This window comes from Ranitomeya variabilis, chromosome 5, assembly GCF_051348905.1.
Source record: "Ranitomeya variabilis isolate aRanVar5 chromosome 5, aRanVar5.hap1, whole genome shotgun sequence".
NCBI lineage: Eukaryota > Metazoa > Chordata > Amphibia > Anura > Dendrobatidae > Ranitomeya > Ranitomeya variabilis.
This window is the reverse complement of record NC_135236.1, coordinates 270,444,272-270,462,956: the sequence shown is the minus strand read 5'-3', so window position 1 is coordinate 270,462,956 and position 18,685 is coordinate 270,444,272. Positions and strand designations below refer to the sequence as shown.

At 42.0% G+C, this 18,685-nt stretch overlaps 1 protein-coding gene across 2 annotated transcripts in view; it reads right to left on the bottom strand.

Annotated features, from left to right (window-relative positions):
* Positions 1 to 18,685, bottom strand: part of MAPK8IP2 (mitogen-activated protein kinase 8 interacting protein 2) — a 112,116-nt gene that overhangs the window by 18,249 nt on the left and 75,182 nt on the right. For both annotated transcript variants that reach the window (XM_077264295.1, XM_077264296.1), the window contains exons 4-9: positions 18,386 to 18,458; positions 16,246 to 18,090; positions 15,274 to 15,349; positions 10,122 to 10,291; positions 8,787 to 8,896; positions 1,439 to 1,549 (exon numbers count right to left, since the gene is read on the bottom strand). In XM_077264295.1, coding sequence (XP_077120410.1) covers positions 1,439 to 1,549; positions 8,787 to 8,896; positions 10,122 to 10,291; positions 15,274 to 15,349; positions 16,246 to 18,090; positions 18,386 to 18,458 — 2,385 coding nt within the window. The remainder of the gene's footprint in view (positions 1 to 1,438; positions 1,550 to 8,786; positions 8,897 to 10,121; positions 10,292 to 15,273; positions 15,350 to 16,245; positions 18,091 to 18,385; positions 18,459 to 18,685) is intronic.

Below are 18,685 nucleotides of genomic sequence, written 5' to 3'. Positions count from 1 at the left end.
AAATTGTAGACTTGTACAAGCCTATGAAAGGCTACAGCTTGGTGAGAAGGCAACAACTGTTGGCATAATTATTAGAAAATGGAAGAAACACAAGATGACTGACAATCTTCCAGAGTAGGCATGGGAGATGGTCATGTGGTCAGATGAGACCAAAAGAGAACTTTTTGGTATCAACTGCACTTGCTGTGTTTGGTGGAAGAAGAAGGATGAGTACAACCTAAAGAATACCGCCTCAACTGTGAAGCATGGTGGGGGAAACATCATACTTTGGGGGTGCTTTTCTGCAAAGGGGACAGGACGACTGCACCCTATTGAAGGGAGGATGGATGGGGTCATGTATCACAAGATTTTGGCCAACAGCCGCCCTTACCTTAGAAGATGGGTCGTGGCTGAGTCTTCCAGTATGACAATGACTGAAACACACAGCCAGGGCAACTAAGGAGTGACTCGGTAAGAAGCATTTCAAGGTCCTGGAGTGTCCAAGCCAGTCTCCAGACCTGAACTTAATAGAATATCTTTCGAATGAGATGAAACTGAATGTTGCCCAGTGACAGCTCTGAAACATGAAAAAACTGGAAAAGATCTATATGGAGGAGTGGGCCAAAATCCCTGCTGCAGTGTGCGCAAACTTGGTCAAGAACCACAGGAAACATCTGAGCTCTGTAATTGCAAACAAAGGATTCTGTACTAAATATTAAGTTCTGTTTTTCTATTGTATCAAATACTTATTTCATGCAACAAAATGCAAATTAATTATGTAAAAATCATACAATGTGATTTACTGCTTTTTATTTTTAGATTTTGTCTCTCACAGTTGAAGTGTAAAAATTACAGACCTCTCCATAAGTGGGAAAACTTGCAAAATTGGCAGAGTATCAAATACTTATTTTCTCCACTGTACAACATTTTACAGGTATCGTTAGGAGTATGAAAAGGAGGATCTGGAGCAGAAGATAATTTTTCCTGATATTAATAATTAGTGTAATGTAATCACATGAAAACATTATTTTAATAAACGTTCCCCATATTGAGTAGCTGGTAACAGGAAGGTCTTGAATATATGATCTGAAGAAAAAGGTGGAGTCAAAAGTTACCCCAAAGCATCAGACTTGGGAGAACGGAAAATTTTCAAGTCATCAACAGTTATTGTGAAGACTCGTGGGATATTTCGGGGTAGTGGAGAGGGAAGATAAGGAATTCAGTTTTCACCACATTCAATGTACGAAGAAAGAGGAGAAGAAGATGGCTACAGCTAATAGGCACGGTGGGATTCTGCCTTCGCACATGCCTTTTAATAGATTTGATGCATCTTGGATGCGCCAGTCTACACCAACTCACACACACAGTAAATATGACTGTTCACAAGTTGATGTCATTCTATACATTCTTTCTGTGATCTCTAAAGACTAACACTTGCAGTTTCTTTCTTCTGTCTTACCTCGGGCCTGTCGTTTCCTCTCAGAATGAGCTTGACACCACGCAAGGAAATCTCCAGTTCACAGCTCGCAGGCGGCCGCAGGTGCACTGTCAGCTTCCTTGCAGTTGCAATCTGGTGGTGGTATAAAATCCAATATTAACTAATAAATGCAGAGAATGTAGTGAGATATATAACCTGCAATAACTCATATCAGGATTTGGACCTACACAATTATACATCATATAAGGATTCTTTCACTTTGCTGAGCATGTCATCAGAAGTACATAGAAACCAGATACTCTGGGTACTATAGGAAGTCCTTTACTCTACAATAATTAACATTGAAACAATGGAACGTTCTCATTACATTCCTTCTTAACGGGAACCTGTCATGTCCAGAAAAGTTATTTACCTACAAATTTGGAGGGAAACTACTGGTAAAAAGTCTTTAAATCTTGTATAGCCAGCTTACTAGAGAAGCCACAACTGGTAGAAAATTAAGTTTATTCTCCCTGCAGCCGGTCGGTTCTAGTCATCGAGACTATGTGATGAGCTGATAAAGTCACCACTCACTACACCCCAAGAGCAGCAGTTGTCACTTCCCAGGATTTTTATTGACAGCCTACTATGCACACATACGCTGCACAAACACGTTGCAGGGCAGGCTATCTATCAAAGTGCCTGGATGTGATTAAAAGCACTAGGTGTATAGTGAGCAGACAATATAATTTCATTTTCTGGTTCGTCACATTGGGGGGACACAGAACCATGGGATAGTCTGCTGCCACCTAGAGGCTGACACTATTCTTGTAATTGAATAAAATTGGCTCCTCCCCAGCAGACTATACCTCGCCTGCTGGAGCCAGGCTTCCTCAGTCTTCTGCAGTGTCAGATGGAGGCAAGGTCTGTCAGATCTGTCTTAGACGCTAACCATTTTGCTTTTGTTTTTCACATAGATGTCACAGGGTAGCAGAGTGTAACTGTGCACTCTGTTACACCCACATAGTGGTGGAGCGTACAAGCTGTAATTGTTCAGTCCGTATCCTCTCGCGTCGGTGTGGCTGGACTAATGGACCTTGACACTGCTGGTAGTCAGGTACGGGGGTGGAGGTCCATAAACCAAGTAGCTCTTGCCTGCCGTCCCACATAGCGTGCGTGTGCATGGAGAATAAGTTAAAGGGATCCGGATCTTCAGGATAAGTTGTAAGTACAACCATGTCATGAGCCCTTTCTTTCCTTACTCCCCCTCTAGCTCCCCACTCCTACCTGGGCGGTGCTAATAGCAGTCCGGCAATGACATCCACAGGGGTCTCCTGCAGACCCCATGTTGTCATGTCAACCCATCGGCGACCCGCGGCATGTGACACGGGTGCCGATAAGTGAGATTAGTGACGTTTTTCTGTCACGATTACATTAAATTCCGCTGTCAGCGATTGACAGCAGCATTTAACAGTTTTACAGCCGCGGGTGGATTGCAATTTCACCCGCGGTTCTTAGGGGCACATGTCAGCTGTTCAAAACAGCTGACATGTGCAGGGAAAGATGTGGGCTCTACGCCAGAGCCCACATCAAAGGGAGGGACACAACATGCGCGTACATGTACTGCGCATGTCGTGAAGGGGTTAAGAGACTGGGAAATAAATTAGGAACAGTATGAGAACACCACCTAATAATTATGGGATCATACTGGCACATACTAATGAAGATATAGTCAAAGGAAAAAAGAAAAAAGGAATATGCAAAAGCTACGAGATCAACTCTTAAAAATATCAATTTATTGAATACATTAGTGACAAACCAAAACAGTACATTATATTAAAAACATTTAAAAGAGGCTACAAGCCCAAACAATGTAACACATAGGTGACATAATATAATAAGACAAGCACCTAACCTCATTTAGCCATGTAGATAATGTGATGCAGTGACTCCTGTTACAGCTAGGGGGCGCTGCATGTGCTCCTCAGGATATGCATGGAGGCCTATCTGTAGTTGTAATGGTTGAACTAGCCACACACACCTCCCACCTATGGGAGTGGCTACAAGTATATAATGTAACCATGTGGGTCACATGGGGAAAAGATGGATGGACCTGAGTGGTCTGTGTGCCAGGTCCTGGGGGGCCTCTGTGTTGGGAGGTCCTGGGAGTAGGACTAGATCCCTGAAGAGCACATGGGGGAGGCCTTGGACCTGGGGGCCTGTGTGTTGGACGGTCCCAGATGGGGATGGACATCCAGAATAGCGCACAGAGAGGACGCGTGTGCAGAATCCGTGATGGCACTGCGTTTGGGGAACCTACAGCCCGTCTGAGGATCTGGACTCTCAGGTGGCCTGGTGAGCAAGGCATTGCCCGGGACGGTGATCCCAGTTCGGCAGCTTCCCTGAGAGAGAGAGAGTACTGACAGGAGTCAGCGTATGGAGCAGGAGCTCCTGGAAGGTAACCCAGCGTATGGGGAACCGTGCAGTCACCCACGGCAACTGGACAGAGTAAGGTCCAGCATGATTAGAGACTGCAACCTAATGTCGTATGTTGGTGCCTGTTGTGCTCCATGGACATTAATGAATTGTATGGCGTGCGGTCACCCACGATAACTGCACACAGAGGTACGGCGTGTTTAGTGACTGCGTTTCAAAGCCGTATACTATGATGTGAAGATTGATGTAAAGACTGTGTGCTTGTTGTTCATATTTATGTAGCTTATGACTCCATAATAAACCACATGAACTGTTAAAGTGAAAACCCGTGCCTAAGTGCTTGAATCCCGTGCCAAGCGAGTGTCCCCCAATACACTCAGTAAGTGCAATCTTACAATAAAAAATATATGACACACAAGGTATCCATAGGTTGCAGAATCGAAGATATATCAAATGCACTAAGCAAATAGACACAATATATAATGCAATGCAAAAGGTACCAAAAAATGTTCAATCAGGGCTAAAATTTACATGATAGTCATCAGAAGCCAAATGGCCAAAGTACCTAGGTAAAAATAATGTGAAAAAGCATAAGGTACACCAGGCGTAGGAGGCAAAATGTGAGCCTAAAAGATAAGGAACCTTTGGACAAGGCAAAGAATATGAAATGAGGGATGAAGACCCCATGTGTATCTCCACACCTGCTGTGGCTTCCTCAGGGGTAGGGTGGAATCAATATACATCCTGGTGTCACTTTTATATAGGCACAAATCAAATGGAATATGAAACACACAAATTATAAAAATACCTATCCGAGGCAATGATGGAGACCGGGAGCAGCAAGTCGGCGTCCAGAACTCCTAATTGCGCATGTGTGACATGTCAGAGGGTCAGTGCACAAGTACACTCAGTAACTTACACTGGGCATGCGCTAAAAGTCCAGGATCAGTGCATAAATCAAACGATGTCAGTGCTGTCATAACCCATAGCACGCGTGCACCACTACGCCAAAGCTAATGAATAAATTACATGGCATTGGAGTTCACGTTAGGTTGAATGAATGAGACACCTAGTTCACAATGTGCATGCGCCAGGATGCAAGAAGCAATAACTACTTTATATTATACAGCATCAGCACTCTTGTAACATATATTATATGCACGCTAGGTTATGTGGAATATTCAAAGAGCTACATAAGTCAATACCATCCAAAGGATGCCCACATGTAAATCATTGTGGGAAACAGAAAAATCCAGCCTGACAAGATGATGTAAAAAAGTGCATACCATACCATTGCCTGCTGGATCAAGCTGGCTATTATCCATGCCTATAGGGCTACGACCAGGGTGGCCCTATTTAGGATTAGGGCGTAAGCTACGTGAGCGGTGGGAGCTTCCTGGGCGGCTCGTCATCAGGCATTGGCTTTACAGCTCTGTAAATCAGCTACTTGGGCAAAGGTGCATAGATTTTCTAAGTTTTACAGGGTCCACACTTTTGACAGATATACAGTTATATGAAAAAGTTTGGGCACCCCTATTAATCTTAAGCTTAATGTTTTGTAAATATTGGGTTTTTTTGCAACAGCTATTTCAGTTTCATATATCTAATAACTGTTGGACACAGTAATGTTTCTGCCTTGAAATGAGGTTTATTGTACTAACAGAAAATGTGCAATCTGCATTCAAACAAAATTTGACAGGTGCATAAGTATGGGCACCCTTATCATTTTCTTGTTTTAAATACTCCTACCTACTTTTTACTGACTTACTAAAGCACTTTTTTTGGTTTTGTAACCTCATTGAGCTTTGAACTTCATAGCCAGGTGTATGGAATCATGAGAAAAGCTACTTAAAGTGGCCACTTGCAAGTTGTTCTCCTGTTCGAATCTCCTCTGAAGAGTGGCATCATGGGCTCCTCAAAACAACTGTCAAATGATCTGAAAACAAAGATTATTCAACATAGTTGTTCAGGGGAAGGATACAAAAAGCTGTCTAAGAGATTTAACCTGTCAATTTCCACTGTGAGGAACATAGTAAGGAAATGGAATAACACAGGTACAGTTCTTGTTAAGGCCAGAAGTGGCAGGCCAAGAAAAACATCAGAAAGGCAGAGAAGAAGAATGGTGAGATCAGTCAAGGACAAACCTCAGACCACCTCCAGAGAGCTGGAGCATCAACTTGCTGCAGATGGTGTCACTGTGCATCGGTCAACTATACAACGCACTTTGCACAAGGAGAAGCTGTATGGGAGAGTGATGCGAAAGAAGCCGTTTCTGCAAGCACGCCACAAACAGAGTCGGCTGAGGTATGCAAAAGCACATTTGGAGAAGCCAATTTCTTTTTGGAAGAAGGTCCTGTGGACTGATGAAACCAAGATTGAGTTGTTTGGTCATACAAAAAGGCGTTATGCATGGCGGCAAAAAAAAACAGCATTCCAAGAAAAACACTTGCTACCCACAGTAAAATTTGGTGGAGGTTCCATCATGCTTTGGGGCTGTGTGGCCAATGCCGGCACCGGGAATCTTGTTAAAGTTGAGGGACGCATGGATTCCTCTCAGTATCAGCAGATTCTTGACAATAATGTTCATGAATCAGTGACAAAGTTGAAGTTACGCAGGGGATGGATCTTTCAGCAAGACAATGATCCAAAACACCGCTCCAAATCTACTCAGGCATTCATGCAGAGGAACAATTACACTGTTCTGGAATGGCCATCCCAGTCCCCAGACCTGAATATCACTGAACATCTGTGGGATCATTTGAAGAGGGCTGTCCATGCTCGGCCACCATCAAACTTAACTGAACTGGAATTGTTTTGTAAACAGGAATGGTCAAAAATACCTTCATCCAGGATCCAGGAACTCATTAAAAGCTACAGGAAGCGACCAGAGGCTGTTATTTTTGCAAAAGGAGGATCTACTAAATATTAATGTCACTTTTCTGGTGAGGTGCCCATACTTATGCACCTGTCAAATTTTGTTTGAATGCAGATTGCAGATTTTCTGTTAGTACAATAAACCTCATTTCAAGACAGAAACATTACTGTGTCGAACAGTTATTAGATATATTAAACTGAAATAGCTGTTGCAAAAAAAAAAAAATTTTAGAAAACATTAAGCTTAAGATTAATAGGGGTGCCCAAACTTTTTCATATAACTGTAAGTCTTGGTGGGAAGATACTGCAGGCGGCAGTAGCCCAAACGTTCGCTTGAGTTACGGCAGGAAGACTAAGTGGTAACTATGATATTTAATTTTTTTCCACCCTATGAACAGCTTTAGGACGTCCCATGGTTCAGTGTCCTCCAACGAGAGGAACAAGAAAAGTATATTTTTGGTACTTACTGTAAAATCTGTTTCTCGTAGTCTTCATTGGTGGACACAACCTCCTCTCTTAGTTGCCTGGTTATGTTTCTCTTTTCCTTAATTCTATTTTTTCTCCTCCTACTGCTTTCTCACAAAACTTAGGAATCCTGACTCCAGTAGGCGAGGTATAGTCTGCTGTGCAGGAGCCAATTTTATTTAAATGCAATAATAGTGTCAGCCTCTAGGTGGCAGCAGACTATCCCATTGTTCTGTGTCCCTCAAGGAAGACTAGGAAAAGCAGATTTTACGGTGAGTACCAAATATCTACTTTTCTCACTGTATCTGCTGGTCCAGGAAGCTGGATAAACATGAATTAAACAATATTTACCTACAGATTATCACCATATCTGCAGGTAGATAGCATTTCTGGAAGAGACAGGTCCCCATTAAAGAGGACCTTTCACCAGTTTTAACAAGATGAAGAGGCTGCAGTGCTGAATAAAATGTTGTTTTTCATTTTTTATTTCTCATCTTCATTGTGGAAATATTAGCTTGTAAAGTTTAAGCAAGAGGGATTTAGCAAAGATTCGTCTCTAGAGGGCTGTTACTTTTTTTCCTGAATGAATTTGACCAATCATAGGCAAGAGGCATTACACCATAGGAGATTGCCAAAACCGTCTTTCTCTGTGTGAGACATGTAATAACACACAGACCTGCTCTCCTAACTGATCCCACTGCCGGCATCTACTGTGATTACAAGTGTGGAATGGGAGAATAGCAGAGAAGAGCTGTGTGCTATTACAACCACCTCTGCAGCTGCAGCGCTCATCTCACAGCTGTCTCTACTACCCCTCCCAACATACTGACAGTGCATTGAGATGAGAGCTGCAGATGCAGAAGTTTAACATTTTTGTTATGATACACATCTCTACTTTTCTCCCCCCCAGTTTGTAATTACAGTAGATGCAGACAGTGACATCAGTGAAGAAGAGCAGGGCTGTTTGCTATTACATGTCTCACATAGAAAAAGCCAGGTCTGACATTCTCTGGAGGCATATTCTCTTTTTCCTTGCACATAACGTCCCCTGCTTATAATTAGTCAATGTCATGCAAGAGTAAAAGTACATGCCCGTAGAAAAGAATCTCTGCTAACGCCCCCTTGGATGAAGGGGAAATTGGAATGTAAACTTATAAAACTAATACCTCAGTAACAGAGAAGAGAAATTAAAACTATATTTTACTCAAGATCTTCAGTCACTATTCTAATATGTGACCAGCTTAACTTGCAAAAACTGGTGACTTTTCCCCGTTCAAGACTAACAAATGTAGTAAGCAATATATATTGTATTCCCTGGTGGTAAACATGTATATCAGTTTTGCTTGTATTGTATTTGTATTGTATTTGCTTGTAATTATAACCATTATATCACTTCGTATTTGGTAAAATACTATGTTAGTCTTCCTGATACAGCTGCTAAAAATTCCTCGCCTAATCTTGTCAAATGCCCTCGCATTGCAACAGCATTACGTATTCTTGCATTACACATTCTTCCAATTAGCCATATGGATTTGATTAATATGTATGGTAAATGTTATTAAAAGCTGGGATATATGGAAACCCGGAACCAAAGCCTATTATCTTACTTCCTTACCTTTTGCATGGCTGCACAAAGAATTCCATTGCCCTGGTGATGTGGAACTTCAACAGAACCCAGAAACTGCACATCAAACATCTGGACCCAAGGAGAATTGCCTTTAATCACTGTACAGAAATTATGAAATGCATTATTAATATGGTAGAAACATACTGTAGATAAAGGGCAGTAAGCAATTAGAAAACATCTAATCGTCTACACTGTCATCATTGCATTTGAAGATCAGGACAAAAATCTGGAGAGATGAAGATAGTGTTGTTTTCAACCCTGATTTCTCATACATGATTTTCCATGAACAAACATTCATTTTAATCAATAGATCTTGGAATAACAACAATTTCCACAATTGGATGTGTTTTTAAATAAAATGTTCCTGTGATGAGATAATCTGATAAATGTGCCCCGGCTGTGTACTGTGTAATGGCTGTGTCTGACCGTGCAGGGACATGGTCTGATCATACCACAGCTGCTGGGCAGGGGAGGACACAAAAGAATATACAGACATTACAGCACAGCTGATTCTTTTTGTAAGGTAAAACATTTTCCTGCCTGTTTTTAAATAATGTTTTTCTTAAAAAAAGAATCAGCTGTGATCCCGTGCTGTCCTGTCTGTATACTCTTTCCCTTCCTCCACTGCCCAGTAGCTGTGGTGTGATCAGACCATGTACCTGCACGGTCAGACACAGCCATTACACAGTACACAGCAGGGGCACATTTATAAGATCATCTCAGCTCAGGAAGATTTCATTTAAACATATCCAAATGTGGAAATTATTATTCTTCCAAGATCTATCGATTAAAATGAACTTTTGTTCGTGGGTAAACCCTTTTAAGCATGGCTGTCAACATGGGTCTCAAAGAGCATTCTGTGTGTTAGGTCCACAGTGAATTCCAGAGAAAATGGCGCATGAAACCATCTTTTAGTCACTTGTCTATAAAGGATTCAGGGTCGGTTCCTTCAGCTCATTTTGCAATTTTTCCCCAGAAAAGGCAACAGTGAAAAACTATCACAAGTGGCAAATAATGAAATGTATAAGGTCAAAATGGCCTTTGTAAATGAGGCATAATGAGAAAATTCTGGAATCCTAAAACATACTATCAACTTTCAGATGTCCACATACCTTAAGGGATATTCCTAGCTCAGATATTTATCTCATATCCACATGGTGGGGAAGGGGGGGGCTACCTTGTCAGGCAGGATAGGGTTTCATAAACCGACTTGCGTCTATTAGACATTTGTGGAATATGAGATAGATGTAGGAGATGGGACTCCCCCTTTAAAACACAACATCATATTTATCTGTTCAAGATTCAACCTATATAGAACCTTACCAACATTCTCCTTCACTGGACATACAACTTCATGGGCATAAAATGAGGGGAAGATCCCTCTCTCTCCCGTCCTCATGTTATAACCACGACACCATGAACCATCCTCACATTCTACCAGTAATGGGTCATCAACATCTAGTTCAAGCTCATCTTCATGACGAGGAATAAACCTAAAAAACAGAGTCACAGAAAGTAAAAAAGTAAAATGAGTGTCTTCCCAGCGTAACTGCATACACTACAGGGAACCTGTTACCTTGTTAATTATCATCAATTACAGTGGTCTTGTCCTCATTATTATCTACCTTTCTTTTTTTTTTTAACGGCCTTCAGCCCAATCTCGAGCCATGGCAACTTGATGGATGAACAATCTGTAGGAAGATCAATCTTGTGCAAATATAGATAAGTCCACCATAGTCTTCTCTGCAATTTTCAATAGTATCAAGCCATGAGGTTGCTGGTCTTTCTTTTTGCCTTATTCCTTCTAATCTTCTGACCATGATGTCCTTCTCTAGTGATTGTGCTCTTCATATGATGCGCCCAAAGAAGTCAAGTCATAGCTTGGTGATCATTGCTTCCAGTGGCATGTCTGACTTGATTTGTTTCAAAATTGATTTATTTGTTCTTCTGGTCATCCATGGTATTGATAACATCCTTCTCCAGCATTGCATTTCAAAGGTGTGGATTCTTCTTCTGTCTTGTTTCTTTATTGTCCGGAGTTTGCATTCTTTTTTTTCTTTTTTTTTACAGAAGTCAATATTACCACTAAATAGGCTCTGAAGAAGCTCTTTTCTAAGTGATACACTTCTCTGCACATGCAAATGTTTAGTCTTGATGTTTTCAAGTAATGTAAAGGCCATCAGTGATTTTGCCGAGCTTAGTACCCAATAATCATTTTTTTGGAGACCGAAAAAAGAATGATCAATGAATGCCGATTTTGCCAGTGACAACACAGTACCTCCGTATACAAGTGGTAAATCGATGTTGACTATTTGCTTCAAATGGTAGATATCCTGTGTACGGATGGGGTCTGTATGATACAGCTGCTACGCTTTCTTGGTATTCTGGGCAGTAATTGTTGGCAGTAATTTGTAACTCTGTTATTTTCACATTATTATATGATGCCATTTGGCTATTCTGAAGATAACGTCCTATATCCAGTTACACTTTTATGATTGCTTAGACCAAAAATTGAAGAATAAATCAATTAATTTGTGGATTTATGATGGCAATGATGACATGGAAGCAACCCTTTATAGAAGAACAATTCTTTACTTTCTGTAAAGTTTATTCATTTGTCAACCTTTACTGGTAACAAAATAATTTTTCCAAAGAGAAATCAACAGCTAACATTTAAGATTAGAAGGATTAAAATAACATAATACTTTCAATCAGCCACAACACCTAAAACAACTGCCTAATATACAGGTCTCCCCTCTTCTTGCCAAAACAGCTTTGACTCGTCCTAATAACATCTTAGGCCACGTTCACATGTTCAGTATTTTGTTACTATTTTATATCAGTGTTTGTAAGCCTAAATCAGGAGAGGAAGAATCAGAAGAAAAGTATAATAGAAACACGTGCACCACTTCTGTATTTTTCACATACTCTTGATTTTTGCTTACGAATACCGATGTAAAATACTGACCAAATAATGAACGTGTGAATGTGGCCTTAGGCAGGAGCTACACAAAGACATGTGTTACGCAAAAGCCAATCGCTGTGATTTCAGTGTCATGCAACACATGTTGACCGTGTGGCCCTACCCTAATATTGTTCTGCGGTATTGGCCACCAAGATATTAGCTGAATTCCTGTTAATTGTCGGGTGGGACCTCCACAGGTTCAAATTGTTTTCAGAGTAACCCAAAACCACTTGATCGGACTGAGATCTGAGGAATTTGGAGGCCAAGTCAATACCATGAATGCTTTGTCACGTCTCCCAAACCATTCCTGAACAATTGCTGCAGTGTGACAAGGAGCATTATCCTACTAAATAAGGCCATTCCGTAGGATTGAACCAGACGGCCTAGTTTTTGTTCCACACGCACATCAATTAATCGTGATGTATTCTTGAGGGTTCATAAATCCTTTGCTGGTTCAATTGTTGTCTTTCCCTGAACCACTTATGGTATCTGCTTACTATTGTGGACTATTAAGGCAAAGAAGAACCTTAGTGAAGTCGCTCAGATCAATAAGCTTTGTTTGTTACTCTTTGAGAATTGCCATTCTAACTACCGTATATACTCGAGTATAAGCTGAGATTTTCAGCCCACTTTTTTGGGCTGAAATTGCCCCTCTCGGCTTATACTCAAGTCATACCGGGGGTCGGCAGGGGAGGGGGAGCGGGGGCTGTCTAAAAATACTCACCTAGTCCAGGCGCGGTCCCTGCTTCCCCGGCGCCGGCAGCAGCAGCTTCTTCCTGTACTCAGCGGTCACATGGTCCCGCTCATTACAGTAAATGAATATTCGGCTCCACCTCCCATAGGGGTGGAGCCGCATATTCATTACTGTAATCAGCGGTACCATGTGACCGCTGAGTACAGGATGAAGCGCTGCGGCGTCGGGGAAGCAGGATCTACACAGCGGCAGGACCAGGTGAGTATACGGGGAGGGGAGCGCTGCGCTGCGCGATAGTCACCTGCTCCTCGTTCCGGGCGCCGATCTGTCTCCAGCAGTGACGCTGAGGTCAGAGGGCGCGGTGACTTGGTCAGTGCGCGCCCTCTGCTGAACGTCAGTGCTGGAGACAGATCGGCGCCCGGAACGAGGAGAGGTGACTATTGAAAGTGCCGGGGGCCTGAGCGACGGAGAGGTGAGTATGTGATTTATTTTTTTTATCGCAGCAGATGGGGCAAGTGTCTGTATGGAGCATCTATGGGGCCATAACGTTCCTGCAGCACTATATGGGGCCATAACATTCCTGCAGCACTATATGGGGCCATAACATTCCTGCAGCACTATATGGGGCCATAACATTCCTGCAGCACTATATGGGGCCATAACATTCCTGCAGCACTATATGGGGCCATAACATTCCTGCAGCACTATATGGGGCCATAACATTCCTGCAGCACTATATGGGGCCATAACATTCCTGCAGCACTATATGGGGGCCATAACGTTCCTGCAGCACTATATGGGGCCATAACATTCCTGCAGCACTATATGGGGGCCATAACGTTCCTGGAGCACTATATGGGGCCATAACATTCCTGCAGCACTATATGGGGCCATAACATTCCTGCAGCACTATATGGGGCCTTAACATTCCTGCAGCACTATATGGGGCCATAACATTCCTGCAGCACTATATGGGGGCCATAACGTTCCTGCAGCACTATATGGGGCCATAACATTCCTGCAGCACTATATGGGGGCCATAACGTTCCTGGAGCACTATATGGGGCCATAACATTCCTGCAGCACTATATGGGGGCCATAACGTTTCTGCAGCACAATATGGGGCCATAACATTCCTGCAGCACTATATGGGGCCATAACGTTTCTGCAGCACTATATGGGGGCATAATGTTTGTGCAGCACTATATGGGGCAAGTGTCTGTATGGGGCCATAATTAACGTTTGTAGGGCACTACAGCATATGGGTCCCCAGAGAGGCAATGTTTCCTAAATAATCGGGTATTGCTTGGGGAGATGGATGTCCAACGCTTGATGTGATATCTGAACTTTTTCAGCGGTGCCTAAAGTTTTCCAGAAACCTGCAGATGAGTATCAATGCTGTGATATTAACTTTATGGCGATGGGGATGATTGTGTCCTTATTTAGGAAACATTGCCTCTCTGGGGACCCCGGGCTTGAGGGACGTACTGGACATATTCTTATATCATGTTTGAGCAGTATCAGTATTATCTGCTGCTCTATAGATATGTCATGAGCACCTGTTGATTGTAATTAATATTGTATACTGATTAAGTGCTGGTTCCATCCAGTTTTCGTTTCCTTGTCTATTTAGGAGTGGATATTCCAACTGTTATTTTTTGTATTTCACTATCATTGGAGTGATGTTCTTATATCATTGAGACATCTGCTATTCCTATACTCCTTTATCCAGGAAACTGAATATTTGTTATATCTTGGACAATATTGATATCAATACATCTCATTCACCTACTTATTGATATATATTTTTGGGGGGCTTACAAGGGCATATCCTGTTTTATCTCAGATGCCTAATGTCTAAGAAAAGAACTTTTCTGTACAAGAGTTGAGACATTGCCTGATCTTTTCATCATTTTTTCCCTGTTCCTGTCTTTTATGTTATTTGAACTTTTGGTGTTTGGGTGTTGTGGGACACTTCTTTATTTTTTATTCCCTATTTAGGGACTTTGTAGGGTCCTTAGGGTCAGTCGACGTGGAGTGGGGGCGTCTACCGCTTCACATTAGGGCGCCTACCCCCACTCCTAGGTAGTGTTTTTCCTATAGGGTCTTTCTAGTGCTCTTTTAGGGTTCCGTAACTATGGAATCCTAGGGATTTTTTGAGGGTAAGTCGACGTTGAGTGGGGGCACCTACTGCAGTAATTTAGGGTGCCTACCCCCACTGCTAGGTAGAACTAAGCGTAGTTGCTCCTTAGGACCCTTTAGGTACATACCTTGTTGCCTTTTATATTTTCTTATTGTTTATGAAAAGAGTTTTTTTATAGCTGTTTAATAAAAGTTACATTTTAGGGATCCTTGTTGTTTAGGTTTTGTAGTTTTCTAGGCTCCCGACATATACTGTTTTTGGTTGGTTTTCTGTGCGGTGGACTCCAGGAAAATGGCAGCTGGGGGGCGGAGCATACACAGATGGAGATCTTGGGCACAGCCGGGCACCCGCAGCACCGACGGACACCCCCTCATCACAGCCTGTGGCCTTAAGCAATGGTACCGGTAAGGTATATCCGCATTATAAGATGCACCCCCATTTTCCCTCAAAATTTGGGGGGAAAATAAGTGCATCTTAGAATCTGAAAAATACGGTAATAGTCAGTAAAATTGATTTGTGAATTTCTATTAAACTGAGAAATTTTACTAGATAAATTGTAAGGAAAAATGATGCTCAAATTGATTACTTTGGAATAGTTTATAATGCAGGCAGTCCAATAACAAAGTTAAGAACATGCTTAATAAAGAAGTACTATGGGGTAAAATTCTCATACCTGAAAACAGCTCTGTGTGTCTGTTCTCGTTCTTCTCCATTAAGTACACAAGAAAATAACCCAAATGACTCGGTACCTGTGAGAAGACCAATTAACAACATAATCAACAAATCGTGCAAGGCACAATAAATAAAACACTGTACATATATCAGAAAATATCCTTAGGATAGGTCATCAATATCAAATCAGTGGGGGTGCGACCCCCGAAATTCAGCTGTTCCTGACACCAGCAGCTGCGTATGATCAGTTGTGGAAACACACAACTCCGTCAACTGAATCATGGCCATGGATAGGCACTGTATATCTGCCCCCTATTCGAATCAATAGGGGGCAGATTTGCAGTACTCGGGTGTGGCAACTACGCATTTGGCAGAGCTGTGTAGTTCTGCTCCGAGACGTTGTGCAGGACAGTTTGTGGATTAAGTCCGCGCTACCACAATAATACAGATTCAAATGTAATGAAAAGCTCTGGTGGTTTATTTATTTATTGAATAAACCACCAGAGCTTTTCATTACATTTGAATCTGTATTATTGTGCAGCGTGGACTTAATCCACAAACTATCCTGCACAACGTCTCTGAGAAGGTCGCCTGGGTGGCCCGTGGATCTGCAGCAGCCGATACGAACATGCTTTTGCCTTACACCATCAGGTGAGCAGCTCCCTGTTAAAAAACTGCACTTAATCTGAGGATAAGACCCTATATGCGCTTTTTGTCTCCCTAACCTACTAGTTCTGCTCCGAAACTGAGTACATCCGGTTGGCACAGGAAACAACTGATCAGCAGGGCTGCCAGGTGTCACGCCCACAACAATTAGATATTGATGACCTGTCCTAAGGCTAGGCCATCAATATAAAAGTCCAGGACAACCACTTTAACTAAAACATGCACCTCAAGAGTAACGATAAGACCTCTTTAAAATTACAAACTAATGATTCATCACACACATACTGGTCATAAATCATTAACTTACTTGATGATCGTGATGTGCTGTTAACGAAAACATTGAGAAACTTCTTGGAGAAAGGCATGTTAGGCTCTGGCGATGAGTCTTCAGATGAAGATTCATTTTCATGGACTTCCACATCATCTCCAAATTCATCTTCATCCAAGTCACATGCATCACATGCTCTAAGAAGATCACTGCCATCACTCAGTATAGATGTACATCTCTGGAGACTAACCAGCTCAAGTTGGGTGTGCTCATCCACCACCAAAGTGTATTTCATTGAATCGTAGGCCAAAGAGTCATCTAGGATTCTCGATTCACCTGTAGACCGCTCCGGAAAAGTTTCTTCCCCAGCACAATTATGGTAAGGTGAACTCTTTAGACTTCTGTAATATGGAATATCTTCATCTTCCTCACCCGTAAAATCTAGGTTAAAGCCATGATTAGTTTTTGCTGTTGAAATGTCCAATGTGGGTTGATTTTGGTCCAGCTCTTGACAAAGATCATCACATAGATCATTATCCTCTAGAATGCCAGAATCTAAGTCACGATCAATATCCCAACCATCTCTTCGTTCCTGAAGAATTTGTTCTGTCCCAGGCCAAGGTTTCTGTTCAGTTATATGCCCTGGAGACTGTGGACGACACTTTGTTGTATGGGATAATCCCTCCAGTTGTACAGGAAGTCCCTCGAAAATTGGAGTTACAGTGTCACATGAGTCATGCAGAACATACAAACCAGGACCACTTTCCTCTATATCAAGACGATTAAGAGAATGTTGTAGTGTCTCCATATCTACCAACTCTATACTCTGTTCATCTGCTTCTATCTCTTCTGAGGGCTCCTTGGAACTTGCAAGTTCAGCCTCAATGTCTGCATCAACTGTCTCAGGATCCAGTTCAGAGGCAGGAGAAAGTGTATCACATGATGGACTTGTCTGCCTTTGAAAACACTCATCTGGACATGAAATGGGATATGATCCTTCAGAAATCATCTTATTTACCAGGTTGCTGAGCAGCCAAGGGGAGTCTGAGTCCTCACTTAGGTCAGCTTCTGATTCAGAGTCGGAGTCATATTCACTATTAGCATCTGTTTCTGGCATAAGCTTAGGTCCAACAGGTAAGTAGAATGAGCGCCGTATACTTTCCAGACTACGTTTGTTCTGATCTGCTTTCTCCTGACATAGACCTTCTTCATTCCATGTGCTATATTTCTCTTCTGGCTCCATCATCAATGGTCCACGTTCTTCTTCCTTGTCAAGTAAGATAGAGTCTTTGATTCCTTGACGGCCTCTGTCACCCACATGATCTGGTTCTGGATCAGAGGTTGGAGAACTTGCCTCTTCAATAGAGTTGGTAAGGTGAGAAGACCTTCCACTGCTTGACTCACTGGTTAAGTCCAGTTCTGTTTCTGATATTGATGAAATCATATTACCAACAAGTCTACCTCCTTCACAAGCAAAGGCTGCTTCTATTTCACCTTCTATGTCTGAATCCGAGCCTGGGGAACTCAAGTCCTGACTACAATGTCCTGTTAGCAGGAATCGACCTCGACTAGTCAAATCAGCCTCAATACCAGGATCAGAAGATGGAGACGTTGTTTCGTTAGAAGAATTTGATGGATGTCCTCTTGTGTTTCCTCTCTGCTCAGGACTCAAATCTTCCAGATTTTCTTGCAGTGGTGCAGATACTCTCAACTCTAAATCTGATGACCAAGGCCCTCCTTGGCTAGATACATGATGTCTATCTGGAACAATCCTTGAAACCTCAGTGACTTCTTCACTATCCAAATTTGTCACAGCATTTTCACGGTCCTCTTCTTTTTGAGATGCCAGATCTGCATGGGTAATCTGGGTATGGGATGCCAGTTCTGTAGATTCAAAATTTGGTCATTAGTTTAATATATATTGACAATCAATAATTACATATGGGGAGTTTAAACCCCCAAAATATATGCAACTAGCATACTGCACCTTGAGAAAGAGTGTGATATTAAAACATGAGGTGAAGGGAGCAAATAAATGAATTTCATTCTACAACAAATTATTTTAAGATGAAAAAAGAAACATTCTCACCCATGAGGACGACATAAAACTAATACAAATGAAGAAATCGAGGAAAGTATTTATAGACAGCCATGCAAAGAATGAGTCTAACTCTCTCACCAGTCTCATTCCTCTCAGGATCTGCCCAGCTGTCACTCTGAGAAATGAATCCACCGTTGTTGTTAAGTGTGTCCTGAGATTCAGAGAATAGAATATCTCAAAATAATCTAATGTCATTGGTGGCACCCAACATATGGCAAAATAACCACAATAAGTACATTTTCATAAACTCCCGTAAGAATTGAGTTGTGATCTTTTGTTTGTTATTTCTGCTGGAACTTTATAAATAAACTGACAAGTAGATGTGGCCATTTGCCTTATCAAAGGGGCATGGCTATGTCCAAAGTGCAAAGGTGTACA